This window comes from Sycon ciliatum, chromosome 1 (genome assembly GCF_964019385.1).
Source record: "Sycon ciliatum chromosome 1, ocSycCili1.1, whole genome shotgun sequence".
Lineage (NCBI taxonomy): Eukaryota > Metazoa > Porifera > Calcarea > Leucosolenida > Sycettidae > Sycon > Sycon ciliatum.
Genome location: NC_088643.1, coordinates 73,367,936 through 73,395,225, shown reverse-complemented (window position 1 = coordinate 73,395,225; position 27,290 = coordinate 73,367,936). Strand labels below are relative to the sequence as shown.

The window sequence follows — 27,290 nt, the reverse complement described above, 5'->3', positions numbered from 1 at the left end:
TCAGTCAAAGTAAAGCTGCATGTGTAGTAGTCGGACAAGTGACAAGTTGAATATGGCAATACAAAGCCGAGTAGAGTCTACCAGTACTAGAGCAGTGACAAGTTGAATATTAATTTATAGCCTGTGCCGTTTAGTCAGGGGTGCAGCGGGTTAGAGCCGATTGTGGCAAAGGAAGTATCTACTGGTCCATGCCATTGTATTGGGCAATGCATAGAGATTCACCAGCATTGTATTTGTAAGGCATGCATTTTGTATTCTTGGTGATAATTCAATGTGATGAATGTAGGGATTATTGTGTAGAGGCTAAGTTTAATGGCACTCAAAAGTTGTATTGCATTGACCATGGTAAGTTTAAAATTCCCTACACATGAGTCGTGTGCACGCGCAAGAGCAAACTATGAAAATCCTTGATTGGCTGACCGAGGCGGGATGGCAAGAGAGCAAGAACGAGAGGAAAGAGAGCGGGAAACACCACAGGTTGGGAACTAAAACCATTGCAGTGATACCTGTCTCGAAAAAAGCGCACGCATCACAAATCCGGCTAAGTAGGATAGATACCGCAGGCTTCGTGAATCTAACACAGGATAGCAATACAGAGTAACTAGTTACTGTAGCGTTGTGCCGCATTGGTGACACATCACAGACAATTACACACCTAGGAAAATACCGTGATGATGATGAGCTGTGTTCTACATAAGAACCAGTCCTACAACTAAGAATAACTATAAAGCCCCAGGAGCATATGCATGAACGGGACTTTTAGACGAATATTGTCACAGGGAGTAGGAATCAGACAGGCATTTCTGACTCACGATGATACCAGGAATTCTTGAAGAGTGAGTGTCCTTGCAGGCCACTTGTACAGTGCAGTGGAACTAGTTGCAATTGCGACAGTGTTGGCTAGTAGAGACAGGTGCAATTGTGCCAGTGCTGGCTAGAAGAGACGGGTGCAATTGCCGCAATGCTGGATAGCAGAGACAGGTTGCTGAACTATAGCTTCTAGAAATGCAGTGTCACACTGTCGGAAGTTGTAAGCTTTGCTTACATGGTCTGCATCACCCAATCGGGAACGCTTGCGGCTAGTCGAGGAGGTCTTGGGTGGTCCGTACCTGCTGCTGCGGTTTTGTTCACCCACGGGTAGTTGCAGTTGATAAGGTTGACTGGTTGACTGCCGGGTTGCGTTGTAGCTGACAGTGTTGTGTGGCTTGTGCTCCGAGCTGGCTGTGATAAACTAGTTATCGCGTTGACTTGTGTTGGCTGTTGAGCTTGGCATGAGGGCTATTGTCAGTCACTGGGTACACAAGGGTTGTAGCACCCTGGTAGCCTTGTTGGTGGATTGGCTGAGGGTGGGACACACGGTTGACTTCTGGCATAGGGTTTTGCGTGCAGGCATATGTCCCAGCTGATGGGAACACCATGTGCAGAGGAGAAGGTGCCACCGGTATAGCTGCTGGTGATACTACCGTGATACCTGACACTGGTGGAAGAAGGGACGGTGGTGACAGTGCTGATAGGACTGCGGGCTGTGTGCTAGCAGGTTGAGGAGCAGGGGTCAATAATAGGACTTGCTGTGGAGCAGCAATGGCTATGCTACTCTTTGCAACTCCAGGTTTCTCGGTGGTCAAGATGATGGGAGCACCAGTGTTGGTTGCCGGTGACTGCAAGATGGACCCTGATGCCAGTGTGCTTGTCACTGTTGCACACAAGACACAAAGGATGTCACGCAAAAACAGTACTGTTCTCACGGGAAAAAAGAACACAAACAAAGCGGAAACTGGTAAATCAGGATGAACCTTGTAAGGTGGACTTGACACAGCTGTTCAGTGGTGAGCGCATGCACATTTCATTAGTTGTGCTTAGCGGTATGAACAGTTGTCCATGGTCTCCATTCACTCAGCTGTATCAACAACAGTCGGCACCGGCGTAACAAAAAAAGTTAAAGGGTGGGGGGTAGCGGATGCAATACACGGCATCAGGATGAGATTCTGCATCTATAGTGTTGCCGCGTGATTGTCACTCTGAGAATAGCTGAGTACGAGGCAATGTGATAAGAATGTAAAGGCCCAAGCGCCTTCAGTCATGCATGCCGGCATCATCACCCAGTCAGGCTGTGCATCACAGTCTGATCGATGCATCAGTTTCCTAGTTTATATTTGCCTGCGTTTGTTTCCAGAAGACCGTTAGCCCCATCACTCACCCTGGCTGTCCAAATTCTGCTGGTGTGGCAACATCATCTGTTGCTGAACAGAACTGAGCGCTGTGTTAGTGACCGTCTCTGGCGACTGGATGGAAGTTGGTGTGTGGCTGCTCAGCTGGCTCTGTGAATTACCGGTCTGCATGGTTGAGGTTGATGATACTGCTGTGCACGCTGTGCTGGATTCAGCCGCTGACTGGCCAACTGATCCTAGCCTTGACCGATTGGGACCATCCGGAACTCTCCGACGCTGATTAATAAACCTGTCACACAGTCGGGTAGTTGGCAAAATCGTCAACATCCATATAGTTATGCAGGTGCCAGCGGTCACGAATGTCATCAGTGGACATAGAAGTACAGAGCATAGAAGTACTGTGCCATATGATAATGGACATCAGGATGGTTGATACAGAAAGCAAAATGAGGTTTGATTGTAACTCGGAGTTTCAGACAAAACTGCAATCCTCAGGCAACGCTGCTCTTCGAGTATTGTGGTTTCCTGCGCAAATCTCACTTCACATGCACTGAATTCTTAATGAGAAAGTACTCGGTTACCTGAAGAAATGTTTCCTAAAACTATTACTTCTATCGATTGATCCTTAATCTGCGGACAGCTAGCGGTTTAGACCTTGTTTAGTAGGTCCCACCTGATCACCTGATCAGCGGAGCTCAGAGTGACCGGCCAAATCGTTCGCAATGACGCCTAGTGAGTGACAAAGCGTTTTAAACCCCGCTCAAAGCATCAACGCCAAAGTGCTATATCTGCGAGAAATGAAAGACGGTTGCATGACAGCAGGGATCACGGATGCAGAGCATGACATCAGTGGGGCCCACAGTACTACAATGTCAAAAACCATCCGATCACCTGGCTGTGCTGGGGGCGGTGTACGTTGCCAAGCTGAGACCTGAGCTGCGTGGGCAGAAGACGTCTGTTGGAAAGTTGTCGCTGTTTTGACGTTGAAGTACCACAGTCCCCACCGCTGTTTGTTTTTAGACTCTGTATTCATGGTGTAACTGTGTACGCGGCACCACTTGCACCCTCTTAGGTGCCATTTTGTCACTGCTCTGACCGCCTAGAAAGCTAGATAAAAGGACTTGTTTGCTACTGCTCATGTCACCAAAGTACTGACTCGGAAGAGTAATGGTGCGAAAAACCTCATCAAAATTCCCAGTCGCTTCTGTGCTTCGCTTGCCAGATCCTGGCCAACTGAAGAATAATAATAGAGAAGAAACCCCTGAAACAGACAAAAGTTGCTCACCAGTTCTCAAGCTGCTGTTTGGTCATCGTAAAACCAAACTTCTCCTGTAGTTGGGAAATAAGAGTATCCTTTTCCTGACCTGTAGGGTATGGGTTCTGAGAGATAGAGAGAGAGAGAGAGAGAGAGAGAGAGAGAGAGAGAGAGAGAGAGATAGAGAGAGAGATAGAGATAGACAGATAGATAGATAGAGAGAGAGAGAGAAAGAGAGAGAAAGAGAGAGAGAGAGAGAGAGAGAGATAGGGGAAGAGAGAATGAGAAAGAGAGAGAGGAGAAGAGATTTATACAGAGAGAAACAAAGAGAAAACAAAGAGAGACAGACAAAGAGAGAGAGAGAGAGAGAGAGAGAGTCAAAAGAAAGTAACGAGAAACAATCAAACTCACCCAACAGAACCGGTCCGGTTGGTCAGGCCATGCGCCGGACCAAGTCTTTGGCCACCAATGCTTGTTTACTACCGAGGAGGGCATGCCATGCGTGTGCGCCATGTCATCCACAAAGTATGAAAGACTATGTATGGCCGGACCGCTAAAAAACTGCTCCTGCTGTTTCAGCCCGGCTAAGTCGGGCTGTACTAGCATGTGTGGATAGTCTGAAGGTTGCAACTTTATGTGCTGCTTTAACCTGACTGTTCTGGAGCATGAGACTGGTGTCTGATTTTGCCACTGTAATATTGAAGATGCGAATCCAACCAAGTTACATGCTGCTGAACCTATAGTTTACCACAAGCTAAGATCAAGGCATAAGGCAGCCACGGTGGTTGCATGCAGGCAGAAAGTACCACTGATCTCTCACCAACAAACCACACTGGCTCTGACTGGAGGGCCGTGAGCTAACCACCAGTTTATTACTTTAGATGTGTACAAGTAGATGCAGCTGCTGACTACTCTCATGCAACGGGCTACAAATGGCCTCTCAACCAAGCCATTCACCATAAGCAAAGCTGTGGACGCAGCATACTGCTGCTACACTTCAACTCGGGAATGCTTATGATAATAATAATAATAATTGTACACACACCAGTCAGCGCAATGTACAATTCAGCTTAGGGTCCGGTGGATTCTGCCGGCAGAAAAATTGGCAGAATTCGGTACTTTTTCGGGTAAGTTTCATGCATGTTTGGTATGTGGATAAAGAAATTGAGCAAAATTCGAGGAATTGCCCGCAATAAGGTTTGTATGGTTCTGCCAATTTCACTGCCCTTCGAGCAGAATCTGCCACCTTTTCGAGCATAATCCGCCGGTCCCTAACTCAGCTCCAAAATTGGTGGGAGGTGAGCTGATCAGGCTCGCCACTAAGCGGTCAAAGACCGAAAATAATTGCTTTAATAAAAGCTACATCCGTTGTACACTCGGCCTAGATGGCTGTTAGCGATGCTCACCTCCGCGTTTTTGCGGTACCACTCTTTCAAGTAGCCGGTGACTGCTGGTGGATGTCGGAACTTTGGTTTCATGCCACTGTGGTCATTGTCGGAACTTGACGAGATCAGTGCCAGCTCTCCATCCGGGGGACTTCCCTCTTTGCATCTGGATACACTGGTGTCATCAGCACTTTCATCATTGGTAACTTCAGCCCGTTGCCTGCCATCCAGACTATGGCTTGCACAGATCCTTCTCTTAGCGGGCGGTCCACTGGAACTGCTCACGTTATCAACTAGCGGTCGATCGGAAGAGGAGCATACAAATAATGCACACACACACACACACACACACACACACACACACACACACACACACACACACACACACACACACACACACATACACACACACACTTGTACTTGTACTTGTGTGCTCACTGCCAAAACTGGTCACGTGGGTCTCCCCGGGAGAGGGGAGAGAGACTCAAAAGGAATCTTGGAAAGATGACTCAATTGGCTATTGAACCGCCCAACAGCCGACACCCCCTGAAATCCCCAAAACTCTGGGTGGACTTGAAAATGATCCCACTTATGGGCTCACACACACACACACACACACACACACACACACACACACACATACACACACACACACACACACACACACACACACACACACACACACACACACACACACACACACACACACACACACACACACACACACACACACACACACACACACACACACACACACACACACACACACACACACACACACATATACACACACACACACACACACACACACACACACAAACACACACAAACACACACACACACAAACACACACACACACCAGTGTACTTCCTTATCACTCTTACTTATAGGACCACCACATTGCAGTAAGTCACTGAAGACAAGGGGCAGAAAAACGGATTGAATGCACCTGTGTATCCATCCCGCTATTCAACTGCATTAGCCAGCCCCATGAAGATAATACTTGATACTAGTGTGGGTTCGTGAATCCGAGTGGATCTGATGCAGGTGCCACTAGCATGATCGAATATACCGAAGTTAATGTAGACAGAAATAGTGTAGCGTTAGCACGCTAGTAACTTACACAGCTGCAGCGTGAATCACTTTCAATGTATTGGTCACGCGTGTTGCACCGCACCCCGCACCCCGCACTTGCAACTCTTACTACCGTGCTTGCCGACCCATGACGTGCAAAGCAACTAGTCAGCTCACTGTGTTCAATGTTTCGACCTTAGAAATACTAGCACATGCACACTCTAGACCTTTTGCTGCACTTTCAACCGCCTCAGTTTTACGCCCATTGCCCACACCGCTATTCAGCTCCTTCTTCTGCATAGAATCAAATGGCATTTCTTGTGCAATGACTGTGGCCCACACATCTTACTTTGACCTTACTTCTTCTGCTCTACGTATCCCCTGGTCATAGGCTAGCTTACGTACACTAACAGTTCCTCACCCTATGAAAGCTGCTGTTCACAATTCTCTTCATGTCAGTTTAGAGTTAGAGTTCAACCTTCAATCCAGTCTTTAGTAATAATAAACAACAGTGTGTTCACTGAGACCCGTGCGCATTTGCCTCCGAGAGACTGCGGCCCGCTACAATAGCCTATTGGTCAACAGACACCAGATATGAACATGGCAATGCTGACTTCATATCCACTTGGAAGCAGTTTCATACGGATCCATACACGGTTCCGGTAGTGACTAAGCGCGGCCCTCCTGGCCCAGGACCAACTGCTCGTAGAGAAAAAGTCTAAGGAGCATGTTATATGCCCCCCACCACCAATCTATATGTACTATATTTCCCTTGGTTAAATAGGCCAGAAATCGTTAATTGAACCATTGACAGGTTTTTCAGATTTTGAAAAAAACATAGGTCTCAACTGGGAATAGATAGAAACAGTTTGCGTTCTGAAGAGTCACAGATGCAGTCAGTGGACAGTGTATCATGGTCTTTCTTAAATCAAAAGTCTTGAGGGATGCTTTGGCACCCAAAGCACCCCCCCCCCCCTAGTGCCTACGCCCCTGAGCACACACAGTGTATGTACATGTATTGCGGAGGAGGGGGAGGGGGGGGGGGGAGGGGGGGGGGGAGGGGGTAGGAGGACTGCACCACTACCCACCTGATCTACACTACAATGTTAGCTAACAGCCGGCACACAGTATTAGTAGGGTGTACAAAGTACTGTACATCCTCCCTCACACTATGTCACACTATGTCACACTATGTCACACTATGTCACACTATGTGCTTCTTACCAGCTGGCATTGCTGCAGTAGAGAACTGGGGACGCAGATCAAGAAAGTGAATTACACTTCTAGGTTATATCCTGTATGGCGGAAATTCAGACCTTTTTGCGCTTGTGTACATCGTACTGTAGGCCGTCAAAGTCTGACGTCACTGCTTGTTGACAACGCGTTGGCCAAGTGGTGACAAACAAATACCGCGTCACTTGCGCTTGTCCTGTTTCCAGTGGCAGCAGCATGCAGTGAACACAGCTACAGCATCAATTTGACTGAGGAGCGTGCGAGCGAGAATATTCATTTCAAGTATACTGCTACTTGTCGCCGAGTTTGTAGTTTTCGCTTTGTAGAGAAGGAGAAGCCGTAGCTGATCATTTGCTTAGCCACTGCTGTGCCAGTACTGTTGTTCGGCTTTACATGTAGTCGCCGGTCAAGAAGCAATGTCGGGTGTCTCTGTTATTTCTATTGCAGCGATCGCTGATCAGTTATTTTGGTTCTCAGAACAACCAACTCTGGGCTCGTTTCCTTGTCCAGCGGCAAGCAAAAATCAGAACTCCTATCTCTCAGGTGCTGGTGAACACTCAGCACGAAAACACTACACTTGAGCGCGAAGGAGAAACTTCTTGAAGTAAAACAAAATTTGAACTCGCAATCTTGCACGAGCGCGCCCCAGTCAAGATGCTGCCGTGACCGTTGGAAACACGACAAGCGCAGGTGACGCGACTTTCGTTTGTCACCACTTGGCCTTGTAACTACGAGTTTTCGGGCAGCGTGACGTCGGCACTTCGACAGCCTATACAGTCAGACTTGCTGGATTGTACATGGCTCTCTATCCGTCAGAACACATGCACTGGCATGTAGTGTCTACAGCAGTGCATGATCAGGTCAACACCGTATTTCGACATGTACATGTATACGCTGAAGTCGCCCATACAGGTACACAGGTACACAGGTACACAGGTACACAGGTACACTAGTACGGGGGCCAGGCATCAAAAAAGTGGCTGAAAAAAACTTTCGTTTCCACTTCGTCCGCACAACAATTTGACTGCAGATAATGAAAGCAGTGGCCTTCCTGACACGGAATCAACAAAAAATTGCTTCAAAATGCGAATGGAAGGCCTCCATCGAGTAACTTTTCTCGCACCTGTTCAGCCATTGCCGCTTGTCTCTTGCGCTGAGTTTCTTCTCCGCGCGAGCAGTCACGCAACGGTAAGTTTTCCTCACGGGACTGTCCCGTCCATTGTACGGCGAACTGAGCATAGTCTGCGCTGCGCGAAACACGCATACAGAGTCTAGTCTCACACCTCACGTGCTCAGCGGTCCACGTGGAGTGTCAAGTTTCAAAAGTGAACTCGGATGTGTCGATTCACGTACTACTACTGCGCTTCTTCTCCGTTTTTGCCTTTTTGTACTCTCACGCATAATAGTAAGTAGTTTGTTTTCGGGTGGTGAGGTTCTGGAAAGTCGATGTCACAGGCAGATTGTCCCCAGCGGACAACTCGGCAAAGTCTATCTGTACCAGTTGTAGAGCCAGGGCGAAAGGAGTGCATATTCTGTCAGAAATTTCAGCTGGGAAAGAAGCACAAGTATCAGAAAACTTCGCAGTGCCAGTCACACAACGCTGCCCAGAAAGTGCTAGACGCAGCTAAGTTGCGGAGAGACGAGGCTATTGTAATAGCTATTGGTTCTCAGTCTTGCCTCATAGCACGTGAAGTTCACTACCATTGGCACTGCTTCCGAGAGTACACCAGACTATTGGAGGTCGAGGATCCTGGGGACGACCCTCAGGGAATTGGTGGACAGGCTCCTTCGGAGGAACAAGTAGTTGCCCAGTTTCTTGAGGTCGTGCGTCAAGAATTGTTTGACAATTCTGCACTGCTGACCTCTGCTGATCTCCAGTCCATCTTCCAGACCTGCTGTAACAAGGAAAGTGGCAACTTCTGCACTCAGGTCAGAAATCGAAAACTGAAGAGCATCATTTTGAAAGAGTTTGATGGCCAGCTCGCTGCAACGCCCCTGAATTGTTGTGTGCTGTTAGCTCGACTGACAACTTTATCAGACAGTTTGCACTGCTGAAGGAGGAAGTTGCAGAAGATGAACCCCTAATGCCCGCCGATCCTTATTGCAGTGAGTCTGGGGAGGAGTCTGAGGATGAGTCTGCCAAAGTGGAGAGTAGCCATGTCTGGACCAATGAGTGTGAGGAATGGAGAGTCTTATATCATGCAGCAAACATCCTCCGCCAATCCATCGAGCACCATGTCAAGTCCACGAAGCAAGAACTGAGCGGTGCACGGCTGTCTCCTGAGGATAGCGCGCGATTGATTCCTGACAAGCTCTTTAATTTTCTTGCATGGACCCTGGACAAGGATGCCGAATTCCCGACGTGCCGCTTGCCGTCTCTTGAGAGTGTTCTGCAACGCCGTATCCATGCCATCTGCCAGGATCTTATCGGTTTTGCGGCACTGGTTACCGCACTCCGAAACACATTGTGCTGGGCATGGCAATCCATCACCTGTGCCGCAGTAAGCAGATAGTTACCATGTTGAATCGTCTTGGCTATTGCTGTAGCTACAGCCAGGTACTGGAGCTGGAGACTTGCTTGGCAGAGTCTTTTACACGCCATCAGCACAATCAGTCTTTCTTGCCTGCCGCCATCGACACTCGCAAGCCGTACCATTTCGTGTGAGATAACAATGACCCTTGCGAGGAGACACTGAGCGGACTTGCGACTACGCACTGTACAAATGGTATCGTTGTACAGCCTTCTCTGCAGGATGAATCGGTAGCAAGTGAAGCGACTTCCATCTCTCTGCCTACACTGTCAACGTCGAAGCGAAAGCGCTCATTGACAATGGTCCCGGAGATTCAGCCTGTGTTTGCAATGCCTGCAAGACAAAATCCACCTCCCATCATACGCCTATGCTGCTGACACCCGCTCTGGTGCTGCATTGATGGACTTTGTCTGGAAGCTCTCCCGGTTCTGCCCAGATGGACAGATCAGCAAGCCTCGTGCAGTCATTGAGATTGGAGCTGCAGCTGATGGCAAGTCTCAGAGCATACCCGCGTGGACAGCATTCAATTATCTCGCGACGAAGAACAATGTGCCTTCTAAGTCGGAGATTGGTTACTGTCCGGTGATCAATGCATCGCCAATATAGAACCTCACTGTCTATACCCTACTATGCCGCTCCATTACTATGGCAAGGCAGGCTGATCTTCCATTCACGATGGTAGTTCTGGATCAAGCAATTTATGCCAAGGCTGTCGACATCGTGTTGCAGAGACCCCAAGAATTCCGCTCTGTGGTTCTCCGGAGTCGACTTGAAGTCAAACTTGATGACAGCATCTGTAATGTCCATGCTCTTGTACACATTATTATCGATGAAATATATTATGTCATGTTCTTGTGGGCCATCGAAACTGGCCTTCTGTCTACTTTAATGCGCATGCCTGCTGGAATCGTAACCAATGTGCATGTACAGTGCGTATCGGTTATAGCGTGGTCGTGTAAAAGAATATACTGCATACAAGAATGAACCCTCATGTTTTCATAATCATAACATGGATTTCAAGTGCACATTTATTCTTACAAGCAATTTTATCCCATAGTAGAATATATCGGTCCTAAGAATGGACTTTGTGTAGCGAAACATGCCAATTAGTACAAAGTGTATCGCCTGTAGTAATAACATCTGTCCAATTCCGTTCTGATGTGACTCTCGTTGCGTCGTAGTGCTGCAGATTCAACTGTTGTGGCCATGTAACTCAATTTTTGCATAGCCACATGTAAGCTTATGGGACTATGACCAGCCACATGCACAGAAGTACTGTGTTGCATGTACGATGATCTTCCTGCCCCTGCGGACATGCATATGATATGCCACACTTGATTTATCATGTGTAAGAAATATCGGAAATAAGAATAGAAAGTCGTTTTTCAAAAACCCACGCTATAACCGATACCTACTGTACATGCTTTGAACATACTTATGACTGACTTCCTGTGCTGGAAGGCATGATTGTACATGTACAAGTACCCTGTGGAATAAAGTATGCTTTATCTCTGCGTGTGGTGAAATAGTCAGCTGCTTCCTTCATGCCAGTACACTGTATTCTGATTTGATACATATAATGTACACAATGCTGTAGTACATGTACATGTACATGACTCTATAATTATGACTATTCGCATTGATACAATAGAGTGCACGATGTGCATGATACTCCATGTACATGTATGTTTTACTAATAGCAGTGCCAGTCGACACGAATACATACATAGTATGTACCCCTCAACAAATTTGGAGCTTCTGTGGAAGAAAATAACATGAAAAACACGCTGTTGCCATACTGTTGCTATGCAGTTGCCATGGCAACCCATGGGAAACTTTCAAATGCCAATTCCACACCGTTCCATCCCGATTCCAGGGGTGAAAAATATATCAGGGGACTCTACACGACTAGGGCTACAAGATGAAGTACATATTTTGTTGTGCGCTCTCAGTGGAAACGAAACTTCACATTTCTCAACCCTGGCCCCCGTACTACACAGGTACACAGGCATACAGCCTATTACAGGTACTGTAATTTCCAGAGTATAGGCCGCACTGGATTAAAAGGCGCACCCCCCCCCCCCCCCCCCATTTTGCCACGAAATACAGACGTCTACCCTATTTATCAACGTTCCTTTGATCTATACAAAAGAGAAAGACCAAGGAACTACAAGTTACGCTATACTGTCCACTAACTGTATAACACTAACTAAACCTTGGCTCTCCATCTGAGTCCGTTCCTTTGATCATCGGAGTATAAGCCGCAGCCCCCCCCCCCCCCCCCCTTGGGGGTGAATTTTGAGTGTTCGAAGTGCGGCATATACTCCTGCAAATACGGTGTATAAAATCAACAGGGAGCGAAGGACACCAGAGAGGAGGTGGATCGACACTACGTTATGTGTACTGATACGGAAATCACAGTGTAAAATGTGATATGCATGTACACACCTTTAGCATGGAGCTGTAATTGACTGGGCCGGTTCTCCAATAAATCAGCTGATCTCTTCCCCGCCTGTGCGTGTGTTGAACATTAAAATCACGACGCAAAGGAAAACACCAAATTTTATGCACGTACATTTCAAACAACAAACAACAACAAACAACAAACAACAAACAGTGATATTGGTTAAACAGTACTGTGACCCGTATACTCTCAGCACTCAAGACTCTCAGCACTCAAGACTCTCAGCACTCAAGACTCTCAGCACTCAAGACTCTCAGCACTCAAGACTCTCGGCACTCAAGACTCTCGGCACTCAAGACTCTCGGCACTCAAGACTCTCGGCACTCAAGACTCTCGGCACTCAAGACTCTCGGCACTCAAGACTCTCGGCACTCAAGACTCTCGGCACTCAAGACTCTCGGCACTCAAGACGCTCGGCACTCAAGACTCTCGGCACTCAAGACTCTCGGCACTCAAGACTCTCGGCACTCAAGACTCTCGGCACTCAAGACTCTCGGCACTCAAGACTCTCGGCACTCAAGACTCTCGGCACTCAAGACTCTCGGCACTCAAGACTCTCGGCACTCAAGACTCTCGGCACTCAAGACTCTCGGCACTCAAGACTCTCGGCACTCAAGACTCTCGGCACTCAAGACTCTCGGCACTCAAGACTCTCGGCACTCAAGACTCTCGGCACTCAAGACTCTCGGCACTCAAGACTCTCGGCACTCAAGACTCTCGGCACTCAAGACTCTCGGCACTCAAGACTCTCGGCACTCAAGACTCTCGGCACTCAAGACTCTCGGCACTCAAGACTCTGGGCACTCAAGACTCTCGGCACTCAAGACTCTCGGCACTCAAGACTCTCGGCACTCAAGACTCTCGGCACTCAAGACTCTCGGCACTCAAGACTCTCGGCACTCAAGACTCTCGGCACTCAAGACTCTCGGCACTCAAGACTCTCGGCACTCAAGACTCTCGGCACTCAAGACTCTCGGCACTCAAGACTCTCGGCACTCAAGACTCTCGGCACTCAAGACTCTCGGCACTCAAGACTCTCGGCACTCAAGACTCTCAGCACTCAAGACTCTCAAAGCACATACTGTACTTGTAGTTAATACGTAAGTTATCAGTGTTCATTGTCTCACAATCACATGGAGAAGAAGAAGAAGAAGAAGAAGAAGAAGAAGAAGAAGAAGAAGAAGAAGAAGAAGAAGAAGAAGAAGAGCAAGGCAGTGCGAGCATGCGCACAGCTATCCAGGCATTCCGGCTACGGTGCACTATAATATGTGTATGCAAATTACGTGTTATGAAGTAGCCATACTACAGTACTAAACACTGAAAAAAGCAGAGAGGTGTCTCGGTTAGTGCTGCGTAGCTGTGGCTGCGTTTTCCCCGTCGATTCGCACACCTAGAGTACCTCATATGCACCCTAAGTTGCTTGGCTAAAATCATGGGAGTGTGCGGGGTTCTCTTTTGTTGTCCCCTGCTGTTGTACAGTATACCGGTAGTGATGTACTTCTTCCTCGGCGGCATGCAAAACTGTGTGAGCTGGTTTTTCAGAAGCTGCTTAGTGCAAACTGCATGCGACCGTTTTGGAGCGGCCGCATAAAATAAGACGGGTGTGACACTGAAAAAGCATCGCAAAGTTTTTCGTTGATGGAGGAAGTAGCTGAAAGCAGTGACTGTCTGAATACAGTGAGTATATCACACCAGTGCTAAGCGAATATCCAATTACAACAGCAGCACAGATATAAAATTATATTTAAAAAAAAGGATTTTTGTCGAATAACTCCTCTGTGACAGCACACTCACCACTACAGATCTGGTCTCCTCCGCTGCGGTTTCGCGCATACAACGACCTCCTTGCGGCTGACATAGCGGCGCTGGCAGCGGACTCAAATCACTGAAGATAGAATTGGACAGCTCCAGGAATTCTTTCTCGATGCGACAGATCTGCTGTTGCTTAAATCTCTCACATTGCTTGCGAAGCTGAAATGTGACAAGACACAACGCAACGCATAGACACAAGCCATTTTTGGCAACTTTGAAGCAGACTGAACATTAGGAGCAAAGAAGCAATTTCACCGGGGTTACCGCACATAGAGAAACATGGAAATGCAGTGTGAATGGTATCCTAACCACTCATACAACAAGTTAGTTAGGAGCTCAATACACATAGAACAGTGTTCAATCACTCTGAACAGAGCCTTCACACATATAGACCAGTGCTTAAATACACTTGTAGAAGAGGGCCTTCATACAATGAATAGAAGACAAAAACAACACAGAGCACCATAGCGTGGGGTTGCATTTTTTGCTGATAAGTTCTAGATAGGGGATAGGGTCACCTCTGCTGATCATACAAATGTTGAGTCACAAAATGAGTCACCATCCCAGACACAAAGGAACAACTTGGGACAGGTAATATTAGTGGGAAGGCATTTATTATAGACGGAGAGACGGAGAGAAAGACGAACTAAATGACTACATTATGAGAGAGAGAGAGAGAGAGAGAGAGAGTGAGAGAGAGACTGCAAAATGAAGGGCCTGGGTAGCTATGGCAAATGTGGGTGCGCAAGTAGCTACCCGGGCCAAAGAACAAAAGGTGAGTACATGGGGGAAAGTACGGGGTGCATGCAGGCCAGTTTGGAAAAGGTTGTAGGAGGCAGTATACGGGAGAAGGTACCTAACATACCTCCCCTCGTAAAAAGAAAAAGAACCGCAGCCTTGCGGACAATAATAAGATGATGAAAAATTAAAGATAAAATTAATGACAAAGGAAGAAGAGAGAAAACACACACACACACACACACACACACACACACACACACACACACACACACACAACACCCGGATCTCACAAAAGTGTCATACTATAAACATGCACACCAATTATCACGAGCAATGCTCTAACCACTGAGCTATGGGACCAGGCTGAACCCAGAAGGCGCTGACAAGTTTTTCACTCCAAAGGCAGCTCACCACACGTGCCACACATACTGATGGCACTTGGGTCATTTTCCCTCCTCCAGGGGACCAACCACGGTCGGTTTCTGGACCCTACCAGAAGTGAAAGAAAGCCGTGATTAATTTTTGAAAGGATTGGGAGAACTTCAAATTCAAAGGATTAGTCAGGGAAGTGAACTGCCTGAAAAGAGAAAAACTCGCCAGACCCACCAGGACTCGAACCCGGGACTTTGCTTGTAAATTAATCTCTTTCTTTCACTTCTGGTAGACTAGGGTCCAGAAACTGACCGTGGTTGGTCCCCTGGGGGAGGGGAAATGACCCAAGTGCCATCAGTATGTGTGGCACGTGTTGTGAGCTGCCTTTGGAGTGAAAAAACTTGTCAGCGCCTTCTAGGTTCAGCCTGGTCCCATAGCTCAGTGGTTAGAGCATTGCTCATGACAAGCAAGGTCCCGGGTTCGAGTCCTGGTGGGTCTGGCAATTTTTTCTCTTTACAGGCAGTTCACTTCCCCGGTTAATGCTTTGAATTTGAAGTTCTCCCAATCCTTTCAAAATTAATCACGGCGTTCTTTCACTTCTGGTAGGGTCCAGAAACTGACCGTGGTTGGTCCCCTGGGGGAGGGAAAATGACCCAAGTGCAATCAGTACGTGTGGCACGTGTTGTGAGCTGCCTTTGGAGTGAAAAACTTTTCAGCATCTTCTAGGTTCAGCCTGGTCCCATAGTCCAGTGGCTAGAGCATTGCTCATGACAAGCAAGGTCCCGGGTTCGAGTCCTGGTGGGTCTGGCGATTTTTTTCTCTTTTCAGGCACTGTTCACTTCCCCGACTAATCCTTTGGATTTGAAGTTCTCCCAATCCTTTCAAAAACCAATTATTATGTTCCTGTATTTCTAAAAATAGCAGGCAAACGTATCACCCAAGCTAGCGTAAGCATTGCCAACAACGGCGGGCCAAACACCCCTTCAAAAAGAAAAATTGGCCCCAGAACTAGAATTGACGAGGAACATTGCATATTGCGTGGTACGGCTACAACAGCATAGTTGCACTTCTACAAATAAATAATAATCGCGGGATCCGTGTCGGCATCGTTTGAATGTTCAGAAACACACAAACTAGCCTTCGCATCCGCAGGCCACCACTATGCCTGTTCACCTTAGTGGTAAATGCAGACCTCACAAGTGAGTCAGGGGAGAGGAGGTTAGTCTCTCAACCAATCGGCGTGTAACGGCCCATAACCCTGTAAACTGCATCCTTGTTATTCTCATTCCGAGCTGTGAGTACCCAGTTTATTTAGTTGACCGTGGGTGTCGGCGCAGTTCAACACCCGTAAAAAGTCTTTTTACATGCTCCTTGCTGCCAGCGCGGGTCTTGAACTCGGGACCTCGTGATTCGCAGGCAGGCCTGCAAACCAATCGGCTATATGCGTTGGTACTTCTGCCAACATGAATAGTAGAGCGTGGCTCACCATGATCGGACCCCTAAAATTAAATGATTGGACACACGCGCGCAGACACACACTACAATAAAATAATCATAAATAAATGATTTAAAATCTTGTAGGACGCATCACGCAGCTTCATATGTAAAAAATTGGTTGTGAGCAACACTGGCTCACACTCAAATCACTGCTTTTCACCAGAAATGGCAATAAATAAGATAAATTGTGCACTCATAACAACAGCAAAAATGAAGAAAGTCAAGTTCCATAACGTTTTCTTGTGACTGTCACCAGTGGAACGCCGTCACATAAAAATGTAATAACTAAAACACACACTTATATACATGTAGCTAATATGGTTTCAGGTAGAAATACAGCAGCTAACAAGTACAAAAAGCGAAGTTTGCACCTTTGCAATGTGTGAATATAGTGTATGTGAGAAAGGTAGTGGCAGATGAATGTGATACTGTGTGAATGAATGTAATGGTGCGTGTGTATTACTTGAAGAGTGTGAGTGATACAACGTTTTCTTTCTGTTTACATAGCACAGGGTCACGAGTACGAATATACACAGCTTCCAACACCTGCAATTGCTTGAAGAAACGTGCGCAACGAATAACACTAAACCAGGAATCGTCAAACACCTTACGACATTCTGGACTGGACACCAAATGCTTGTACACTGCAGACTTCCTCTTGTCAACATCAAACTCCTCCTCATCACTACTCTCATCCTCCACCTCCATTCCAATGCCGCCGTCCATCCCATCGCACTCGTATTCGTCGTCATCAGTCTCCATCTCCTCGCGACACCGCTTCCCTCTCCTTGATTCGTTCTGTGCCGTGCCTGTGCTTCCTCCTGCGTCTCCTTGCCTTGTGTTCTCCACTTGTCTCAGTCGTGCCTCTGCTAGTCTCTTGCTTCTCCTCGGTTCTGCTCTGTTTTCAAGTTGTTCCCCTTCCGCTCTTACCGTTGTAGCAACATGGTTTGTCGAGGAGCGGCCGTCCGGCGGCCTCCCTTGCCGTGGTCCGGTTTCCGAGGGGGGAACCAGATTAGTCTGCTCGTTCTCCATGGAAGTAGTCGGTGTTTCTGTTTCCGAATTGTGAGCCGTGCTAGGTGTAGAAATAGGCAGCGGATGTTTTCGTGGTCTCCCACGCTTCGGCCTGCTTAACCTGGCAGCCTGGGACAACAATGATAATGGGACGTGCTGCTTGATGCGTTCGGACAAGTGTTGAAGCGATGACAGTCACAAGAAAACGTTATGGAACTTGACTTTCTTCATTTTTGCTGTTGTTATGAGTGCACAATTTATCTTATTTATTGCCATTTTACGACTATTGTCTCCTCATCGATTGTTTCACCAGAAAAATATTTTATTTCAACGTTTCGGTCATGAAACCTAGCGCCCCCGTTTGCGATTATCTTCATGCATGACCTCGAAACCTCGATGTTGCAAAACGCGCCTGGTGCTCCCGTACTCTACAAGCGTAATATTGATGACATCATTATGCTGTGGACACTGGGGGCCGCGCTTCTCCGCCAGCTTATTGCATTTTTCAATACCGCCAATGCGAGCATCAAGTTCACGTATCAATCTTCGGAGGAAACTGGGTCGGTTGACTTTATGGACACGACTATTCATGTCTCCTCCGAGGGCGCAATATCATTCGAGCTGTTCTGCAAAGCTTGCCACAGTGGCCTCGTCTCAGACTTCAACTCGTGCGTTCCGCAACAGCAAAAACTCGCCATCGCGTCTTCGGAATTCCTCCGCCTTTCCTCTGATCCTGCAGCCCGCCAGCGAAGTGAGCAAAAGGTTATTGACACATTAAAATTCAACAACTTTCCTGACAAAGTTATCGCGGTAAAGGTATAGTTTAGGGTTGTAGTTCCTGGGTCAGCATGCTCTACAGAGTCCCAGGCATGCACATTACACACACGAGACATGCATAGTACAAACAGGGCATGCGCAATGCACTCGAGGTCAACAAGGTCAATGCACTCGAGCCAGTCGAGGTTAACACGACAGCAGATGGAAACTCACCAAATGTGGTTGCCGGTAAGTGCAAGCACAACTCTTTTAGTTTAGGATATTGGTCTCTTCGCAGATTCTGCTTCCCATTTTCTCCTTCCTTGTCTGCCAATGTTTATTAGCGATGGCTGGGCATTCACCAGCAGTATTACATCTAAGCTGTTGGCTAGTGCCACCCGATGTCTTCATGATGTCATCATGATGTCATCACGATGTCTTCATGATGTCTTCACGATGTCTTCATGATGTCTTCACGATGTCTTCATGATGTCTTCACGATGTCTTCATGATGTCTTCACGATGTCTTCATGATGTCTTCACGATGTCTTCATGATGTCTTCACGATGTCTTCATGATGTCTTCATGCCAATCATGGAAAACGAGTTGTGGTTTAGCTCTGCATGCTCCCAATTATTATGACCTTGTTGACCTCGACTGTCTGGTGCATGCCCTGTTTGTACTATGCATGTCTCGTGTGTGTAATGCCTGGGGCTCTGTAGAGCATGTTGGCCCACTAAAAATAATTTGGGACCCTAAACTATACCTTTACCGTTATCGCGACTGCTCATGAACGAGCCAGACGACCTGCTAAACAAAAGAAAGACTATCGATCCACGTTGAAGTTACCATTCAAAACGGATACCATCCACTACAGGGTCCACCGTCTTCTAAACAAATACAACCTAAATGTGCAGATAATCTACAAGAATGCAAGGCTTTCCAACAGCATCACTAAGTCAAGCCTCACTGGACCTTGCTGCCGTAAGTGGGTGGATCCCGCTGCCCCGAGGCGACGAGGAAGGCCTAAGGCCGCCTGCGTTGCATGCCAATCGAGCGAGGTAGAATGCACAAGACGCAACGTGGTTTATCGTCTGACCTGCAAATGCTCGGAAAAGTATGTTGGAGAGACTGGCCGTAGTGTAGCAACGCGAACAAAAGAACACAATGATAACTCACGCAACAAGACGTCTGGAAAAGCCCTGGGCGAGCACTACCGACTTCACCATGGCAGCGAGGTACTGCCGCTTGGTGAGTCGGCATTCGCAGAGGTTCGCGTCCTTGCCACTGAGTCGGATCGGGCCAGGAGGAGAATACGCAAAGCAATACAAATTCGCGACACGAGCCCCAGCATAAACAATAACGCAGGGTGGGACCTCCTGTGAAGTCTCTGATGAAGTACTACCTTGTACATATTTCTGGCCCTCATACTCGCTTTTCCTGGATAGTGGTGGTTTTGCACCCCATGCACTGTTACTACTACTGTTGTTGCTAGCGCCTGCAATTACATGTATGCACGCACCTAGTGTACATGTACATTCTGTTTGGTGCCTGTACCTGTGCCATATTTAGAGTTGTCGCGTATTGCGCTATTTCTATACCAGGTTTTTCGTGATGTTTTGTCCTTTTTTCTCTCTCTCGTAATAGTGCTTTAGGTGTGATTTGTTATCAGTTCGCAGCGCTCCTCATTTTAACCCATCCTAACCGATGTGCCCACTTCATTCCTCATGATGGTTATTTCATGACCGAAACGTTGAAATACAATATTTTCTGGTGAAAAGCAGTGATTTGAGTGTGAGCCAGTGTTGCTCACAACCAATTTTTTATAAATAAATGAACACATAAAATTTGACGAAGAAAGATTCATGAAAAGAAAGAGAGAACTAAAGAAAACAGCTGACCTGTATGACTTAAATGAGACGAGGTTGGCATAGACGAGACCAGGTTGAATTGGGTGAGACGAGCATTACTGGGACGACACACGGATGACTGGACGAGACGAACGGCGGTTGAGGACGACTGGGACGATCTGACATGACGGACGAGGACGAAGGGTGCTGGGTTGAAGACATGGTCGTGGGCTCGAACGAAAAGTCGGGCGCCAATGTTGAGTCACAAAAGGAGTCAACATTCCAGACACAAAGGAACAACTTGGGACAGGTACTATTAGTGGGAAGGCATATATTATAGACGGAGAGAAAGACGAACTAAATGACTACATTATGAAAGAGAGAGAGAGAGAGAGAGAGAGAGAGAGAGAGATCGAGTGAGAGAGAATGAAAGATAAAGGGCCTGAGTAGCTATGGCAAATATGGACGCGCAAGCAGCTACCCAGGCCAACGGAACAAAAGGTGAGTACATGGGGGTAAGTACGGGGTGCATGCAGGCCAGCTTGGGAAAGGTTGCAGGAGGCAATATACGGGAGGAGGTACGTAACACAAAGAATACTTCATGCGAATATCTTTGGGGCAATTCGAGATGTGGCTGTTAGCCCACAACATAATAGGATATAATGAAGCTGCAAGAAGCGTCCAAACTCATCTTGGAATACCTTTTCCCATATACTTTCCCATACCAAAGCTATGGTATGCAATCGTCGGAGACCACGTATGCAATTGCATGCATAGCGATGGCATGAAAGTAGAGGTTCTCCGACCTCATGAAAATCACAGATACACAGTAAATGGATACGCAGTATGTGTGGGATTTTTGGTGTTATTGGAGAGTGGTGGAGAGACCATCATACTTTCAAGTAGATGTTGGACGGGATGCGTTCTGCTTCGATGAAACAATCAGCTTCTGCTCAAGCACGTCCACCGTCTCGACATAAGGAACAAAAAACGGCCATGAATTTACAAGCCAAAAGTCTGCTCGCTCCGTCATGCCGAGACCCTCCAATAGTGAATTTCAATAGTCAACTTCAGCCACCGGGCGCACACTTTTCTAACGGCTAGAACGGCTACTGGGAAGAACCTTACTGCGAACCTATGCTGGTTCGGTTTGTGTTGGCCATCGATGGACCCCTGTTCTATTTTTGGTTGGATTGTGCCCTTAAAACCAGGCTGCAAGCCTCTCCCTGCACAAGTATAGCAACCGGGTGTGTATTCTCTCAACTGGATCATTACCTGGGTCAGTAACTCGGGTGATCCAGTTCATGTTGAACCTCAAGAATTACTTGAGCACATAGCCAAGAGTATGAAACTTCCATCCTTTTCTTGAACTGCAATGGACTCCTATCCTATCTTGAGCTGAGATGGACTCAAATTCGATCTTGAGCTGCAATGGACTTGCCGGAACAGCATAATTCTTGATCATAAATTATCGTTTTCTGACAGCAGAAGTACCGCTACATGAGTAGGTTTTTTCCGCAGTTGTCTCTAAGATACGGGGGGGGGGGGGGGGTGGCGTTCATCAGGTTCAGGCCACATAGTTCTATTGTCTGCTGGGAGGACCATGGTGGTGATGTGCACGCCGCTCTTTGCACTTTTGATCTCTGGCCAAGCATGATGGACATCAGTGAACCAAACGCCCGCAAAAGACTGATGTCCAAAACATCCTGCCGTGGGCGGAGGGACTGTGAAGTTTCTGGGTTAAATGCACTTAGCACTCAATGGGATGGTTACACATACATATGTGCATGCACATTGTGTTCTATCAGCCCAATTCAGGAGGAGTTTGGTACGTACATCGAGCAATATTCTGCAGTTATCCAGCGCTGTTGACATCTCACCCAGTATCTAGAAAAAGAAAACAAGAGAGATGGAGAGAGGGGAAGGGGGGGGGGGGAGGGAAAAGTAACTGTAGGAATACCTCCCCCAACCAGCAACCGACTACAGTGTCACGTTTTGATGCATTTTTAGACTCATGAGGTGCTTGGTGATGTTCCGTGTTTACTCGTTCTCTTCGTCAGACAGAACAGACGAGAAAAAACTAAAATTGCCGTAAAGTACTGTTGACCTGCCCCCCCCCCCCCCACAACGCTGTGTTGCTTCCCAGCTGGTTTTCGGCAGGCAGGGGACGGGAGTTAGATCAAGGCTGTCAAGTGCAGTACAATGTATAAGGACACAAAAGATCAGACTTGCCGTGCTGGATTGTGCACATATTCATCCACATGCATATCTGCACTGGCAGGCATTGTGTACAGCAGTGCAAGCGTCAGTTCAATATCGTATTTCGACGTGTACGCTGAAGTCGCTTCATAGATAGAAGTTCAACAGGGGGCGGGAAATAGAAAGGGGAGGAAAGACAGTACTTTGCGGTAGCACCCAATTCCAGGTAGTGTCATATTTCGTGCCGGGTAAACCGTACGTCAAACAAGAAGTGCAGTTCTCACTAGCAGACTGCTATGAGATAACATCAGTCTGTCTTCAAATCTAGCTTGATGGCAATCCATTACGGCAGACAATGCTCTTACAGCTTGGGTTGTGACATCCATCTCTTCCTCGACCTGCGGAGCATGTATGCCAGTATCCTGGAGGCAAAACACATCAGTGCACGGCTGTATTGGTTGGCCTAGCAATCAACGAGTGTCCGATTTCTGATATACCGTACTGTTGAGTACAAACTGAAAAAGTGAGTGCACAGCCCAAAGCCGGCTAAGCCAGCCTACAACCTCCCCCAAGCCAGCCTACAACCTCCCCCAAGCCAGCCCTTAGCCTCCCCCAAGCCAGCCTACAACCTCCCCCAAGCCAGCCTACAACCTCCCCCAAGCCAGCCCTTAGCCTCCCCAGCACACAAACCACCTGGTAATCCTTCAATCAGGGACCGGAACCACATAAACATACTAGCATTGTGAAAGAAAAGGGGGGTTTGTCAACCGACAACCGCTCTATTCAGTTGCTATGTGCACCCATCGGCAGAGCCTGACGATGGGTGACCGGCCCGAAACATCATTATTTTACTAGAACATCAATAAAAGAATATTCAAATCAGCGCAGATTGTGAACAGCAACTGAATATAGCGGTTGTCAGTTGGCATCCCACCTTTACTTTCTACAATGCAGTTGTGTGCTGTCCATAAATTTCTTTGTATTGTGAAGTCGGAGCAATGTGTTTGTCAGACCGAAAACGTTGTGACTAAAACGCAGCACCCTAAACACAGCTGTGGGTCACCGACATACCAGGTCACTTTTTTCACACACTGTCCATGGACTTCCGTCATCATGTATGATCATATATCCACCCATTTTAAGTCCTGCTGTTTGGATTTTATGTCGAGTCTCGACCTTGCAACGTTCACTGAAAAACTCACCATCAATTTTCGACAGCATCTTCATCGCTATCCCCATCAAAAGCGATAGCTTTGTTTCTTTTTCAGACATAATAAACAGGGAAACTAAACACATACGCACACTCGTCATTTTTTTTTTTTCTCTACAAAATCCACATATCTTCATGAATGGTGCTCCTGGGTAAAGATGACACCACAGCATTTACTTACATCGTACTTGCCCAGCTCGAGACGAAGGAGGCTTTCCACTTTATCGTGCATGACTTCAGGGTGATCCTGTCCGGGAATGCGATCGTGACTGTCGGCTAACAGTTTCAATAGCGGAAACAGCTCGTGGCTTCGAGGCAGAAATCAAGAAAAGAAAAGACAAGGATGAGTGTGATGGTCGCTATACTGACAGCAGACCTCGCAGGACTATGATCACAGCCATTAGCAGTACTTCGAAGTAGTTTTAAGTTTCAACTATCGATAAACTGCATTGAGATGATCGGTGATCCACTCCATACAGCTTTCACCAGACGGACGGCTTCGTTGGCGGTAAGTTGGCGCGTGGTGTGTGTGTGTGTGTGTGTGTGTGTGTGTGTGTGTGTGTGTGTGTGTGTGAACTTCAGATCACATTTTAGCGCCCATTGTTCGGTACGAGTACGCACACTGTCCATTTTAAAGCTGCACAGTTGAACAACACCATGCATGATGTCACACTATACCACAACGTAGTGTTCCATTATCGTATTTTGGGCAAAAACAGAAAGCGAATGGCGCCCCAACAACAAGAACTATGGCGTATGTAGCACGTTTATTCTTGAACGTGTTTATAACGTTCTAATCAGAGGAAAGCAGGCAAAAGAAAAACAGAGATTGACATACCAAACACTTTCCGGACGTCCGCGACAACCAAGCGCACTGTTAAAAAGCTAAAGCTATTCGTTTAGGGAAGCAGAGACACTACTAGTAAGCCTGGGGAAGATATACCGTACATGTAACACCTACCTTGTTCTAGCATTAGTGGACCTACCAGGCTGCTACTAGTATCATAAATGAACGTGGAAACTTGGCATGCTAGCTTTTAAACCAGACTATCTTACCTGTAGGGAATCGTATTCCAAGGCCCAATTCATGTTGGTTAGCCGTGGCACCAGCCACTCTGCCGTTGCTGGGCTTATCAGTAACCTCCCCAGATTGGCAAGTGCGCTCCTTCTAGAGTAGAGCTTTAGAGTTCAGGAAAGAATCTGCCCTTCCATGGCTGTGGTGCTTCCCATGTCACGTACAGCTCCCGGACCCCCCCCCCCCGACTCTCTATCACTCCAAAGTCACGTTATATATCTCCATCTCTCTACCATGTCCCAAGTCACGCATATCTCCCCAAGCTCTCTATAACCACGGTCCTCATACTTGTTCTAGGTCACGAAGTCATGTCTGATGTGAATCCCCTGTCCTGTGCACCATACCTTACTGGTAGGAACACAAATCATTTGTCACGGGATGCCAGTAATTATTACCCAGAACAAAAAGTAATTATAATATTACCCAGCAATCGAGGACATTTTTTTCTTTTTTTCTACAAAATCCACATATCTCCAGACACTGGGGTGAATAATGGAGTGTGGTGGTGGGGCCCATTAGCTCCGCCGACCAGAGGTCTCGGCTTCATAGCTCCATGGACGCAACATCTGGGAGTTGTAGTTTTTGTACTCCTCCGAGATGTGATTTTTGGCCTGGGCCAAGCACAAAGAGAAGCCTTCTGCCAAAAAAGAAAGTGAAGGAAATGGTTGTTGTTGAATCCTTTTGATGTAATCTTTGTAGCTTGTTAAAGGTAGTTGCTGTTTGGAGCAGAAACACTGAAATTGACTATTTACTGCAGGACTGTACTGATGTACTGAGGCATGCATGTTTACTTGCATTTTAGCTGTTTGGCCGGAATGGATGCTTCTCTGCTGTGCTTGGTGAACATTACCTGCGCTCGTGGAGCAGCTGAAAAGGACCACTAGTATGTCTTGTTCCCGGTTTGAAAGTGGAGAGACGACTTTCGTTCCTTGAAAAAGGAGTAGAGAGCGACAAAGGTATGTCTGGAGCTGATTTTTGAGTGCTCCTCGTACATTTTGATGGTAATAGAAAATTCTCAGACCAAAGTCAGCGGTGGGCGTACAGTTTTCTTGCGGATTTTTTAGTTGTTTCGTCTCGTACCTATGTCAGTATCGTGATGGTGACTCGAATGGACAGAATGATTCTCTTCCTCTAGGCTTCGTTCGGCCGAATTTGCTTCGCCCTCGTTGAAAAGTGATGTCGATTCGCAAAATTATGTTGAATTTCGATGTACGTGATGGCATGCGATTGGTGGCTATGATAATTGCTTGCCGCTATCTAGTATCTATCATGACAGCACAAAATGAATGGAGGTAGGGGTGCAGCGATTTTTAACCTCTACTTATAGTGCATAGTTGTCATAATGTCTTCATTTATAATTATGTGTATGGTTTTGAAGAGGAGGAGGGGGGGGGGGGGTGGGGGTGTCAGCAAGTCTTTGTTTCATATGGTTGCAATAAAATGAAATGGTGACAATCATCTCGGAGGAGTACCACCAGCACGTACCAACTCCAACTACTACTGGCAACTAGTGTAAACGGTTTGAAAACGATTCGAGGCCAGCCCGTTTTTGTTCCGTTTCGTTTCGTTTCATTTCGTCTCCGTGTAAACGCAGCCTAAAATACCTTCCGACGCCCCTGAAACGGATCTTGAATTTGAAACCTTACTTTTTTTTCAAATTTACTAGAGCACCTAAACATGTTTAGTACTCTTGACATTTACTTGGGTACAATGAAGATGGCCTCCGAGGTAGTCCTCACCTGCATTTGCCGTGCGAGATCACCATAATGATCCGGGACACACCGACACAATTACTTCCTAACTGCGCTCAGTCTCAGGTATGCAGCTGCAGCGAACTAATCCTTCAGAACCACAGGGCGCTAGCTGCCTCCTGCTGGAGCGCAAGTGTGTTGACGGAATACCTCCAATCCACTCGAGCAACAATGCGAAGTAAGATTGCTTGGTGTCGTCGCTCCGCTACACGTCAAGCAACAAACAGCGTGCCGCAACTCAGAGACTTCTCCTGATTTTTCCGAACCACTATGATAAGGACTATACTAAGGAGTAGGTACAGTAGGTATCGGTTATAGCGTGGGTGTTTGAAAAACGACTTTCTATTCTTATTTCCGATATTTCTTACACACGATAAATCAAGTGTGACATATCATGTGCATGTGCGCAGAGGCAGGAAGATCATCGTACATACAAGGTAGTGCTACTGTGCATGCGGCTGGTCACAGTCACATAGGCTTACTATGTGGCTATGCAACATGAGTTACATGACCACAATAGTTGAACCTGCAGCATTAGGACCCAACGCGAGTCAGATCAGAACTGCTTTGGACGGATGTTATTACTACAGGCGATATACTTTGTACTGATCTGGCATGTTTCGCTACACAAAGTCCATTCTTAGGAGCGATATATTCTACTGTACCATAAAATTGCTTGTAAGAATAAATGTGCACATGAAATCCATGTTATGATTATGAAAACATGAGAGTTCATTCTTGTAGGCAGTATATTCTTTTACACGACCACGCTATAACCGATACGCACTGTACTAGGTACATGTACAAGAGAAACGTTACGTGCATGCATGCATCATGCGTTACCATGTACTTAGTATAGTGTACTCCTAACTGAATCTTTGGTAGTACAAGCTGTTCTCTACCGGG

At 47.0% G+C, this 27,290-nt stretch overlaps 1 protein-coding gene across 2 annotated transcripts; it reads right to left on the bottom strand.

The window, feature by feature from the left end:
* On the bottom strand, positions 1–26,673 carry LOC135805345 (uncharacterized). 2 transcript variants are annotated; one of them, XM_065319369.1, is made up of 10 exons: positions 26,373–26,672; positions 23,740–23,866; positions 22,714–22,770; positions 21,986–22,036; positions 13,905–14,081; positions 12,095–12,158; positions 4,830–5,101; positions 3,454–3,548; positions 2,198–2,457; positions 1–1,693 (listed from the first exon to the last, which is right to left on the bottom strand). In XM_065319369.1, the coding sequence occupies exons 1-10, from the start codon at positions 26,396–26,398 to the stop codon at positions 1,236–1,238; spliced, it is 1,587 nt and encodes a 528-aa protein (XP_065175441.1). In that variant the 5' UTR covers positions 26,399–26,672; the 3' UTR covers positions 1–1,235. The 2 variants fall into 2 exon arrangements, with proteins under 2 accessions (XP_065175441.1, XP_065175442.1); XM_065319370.1 differs by lacking the exon at positions 21,986–22,036 and having other exon boundaries at positions 26,373–26,673.
* Positions 26,674–27,290: the final 617 nt, after the last annotated feature.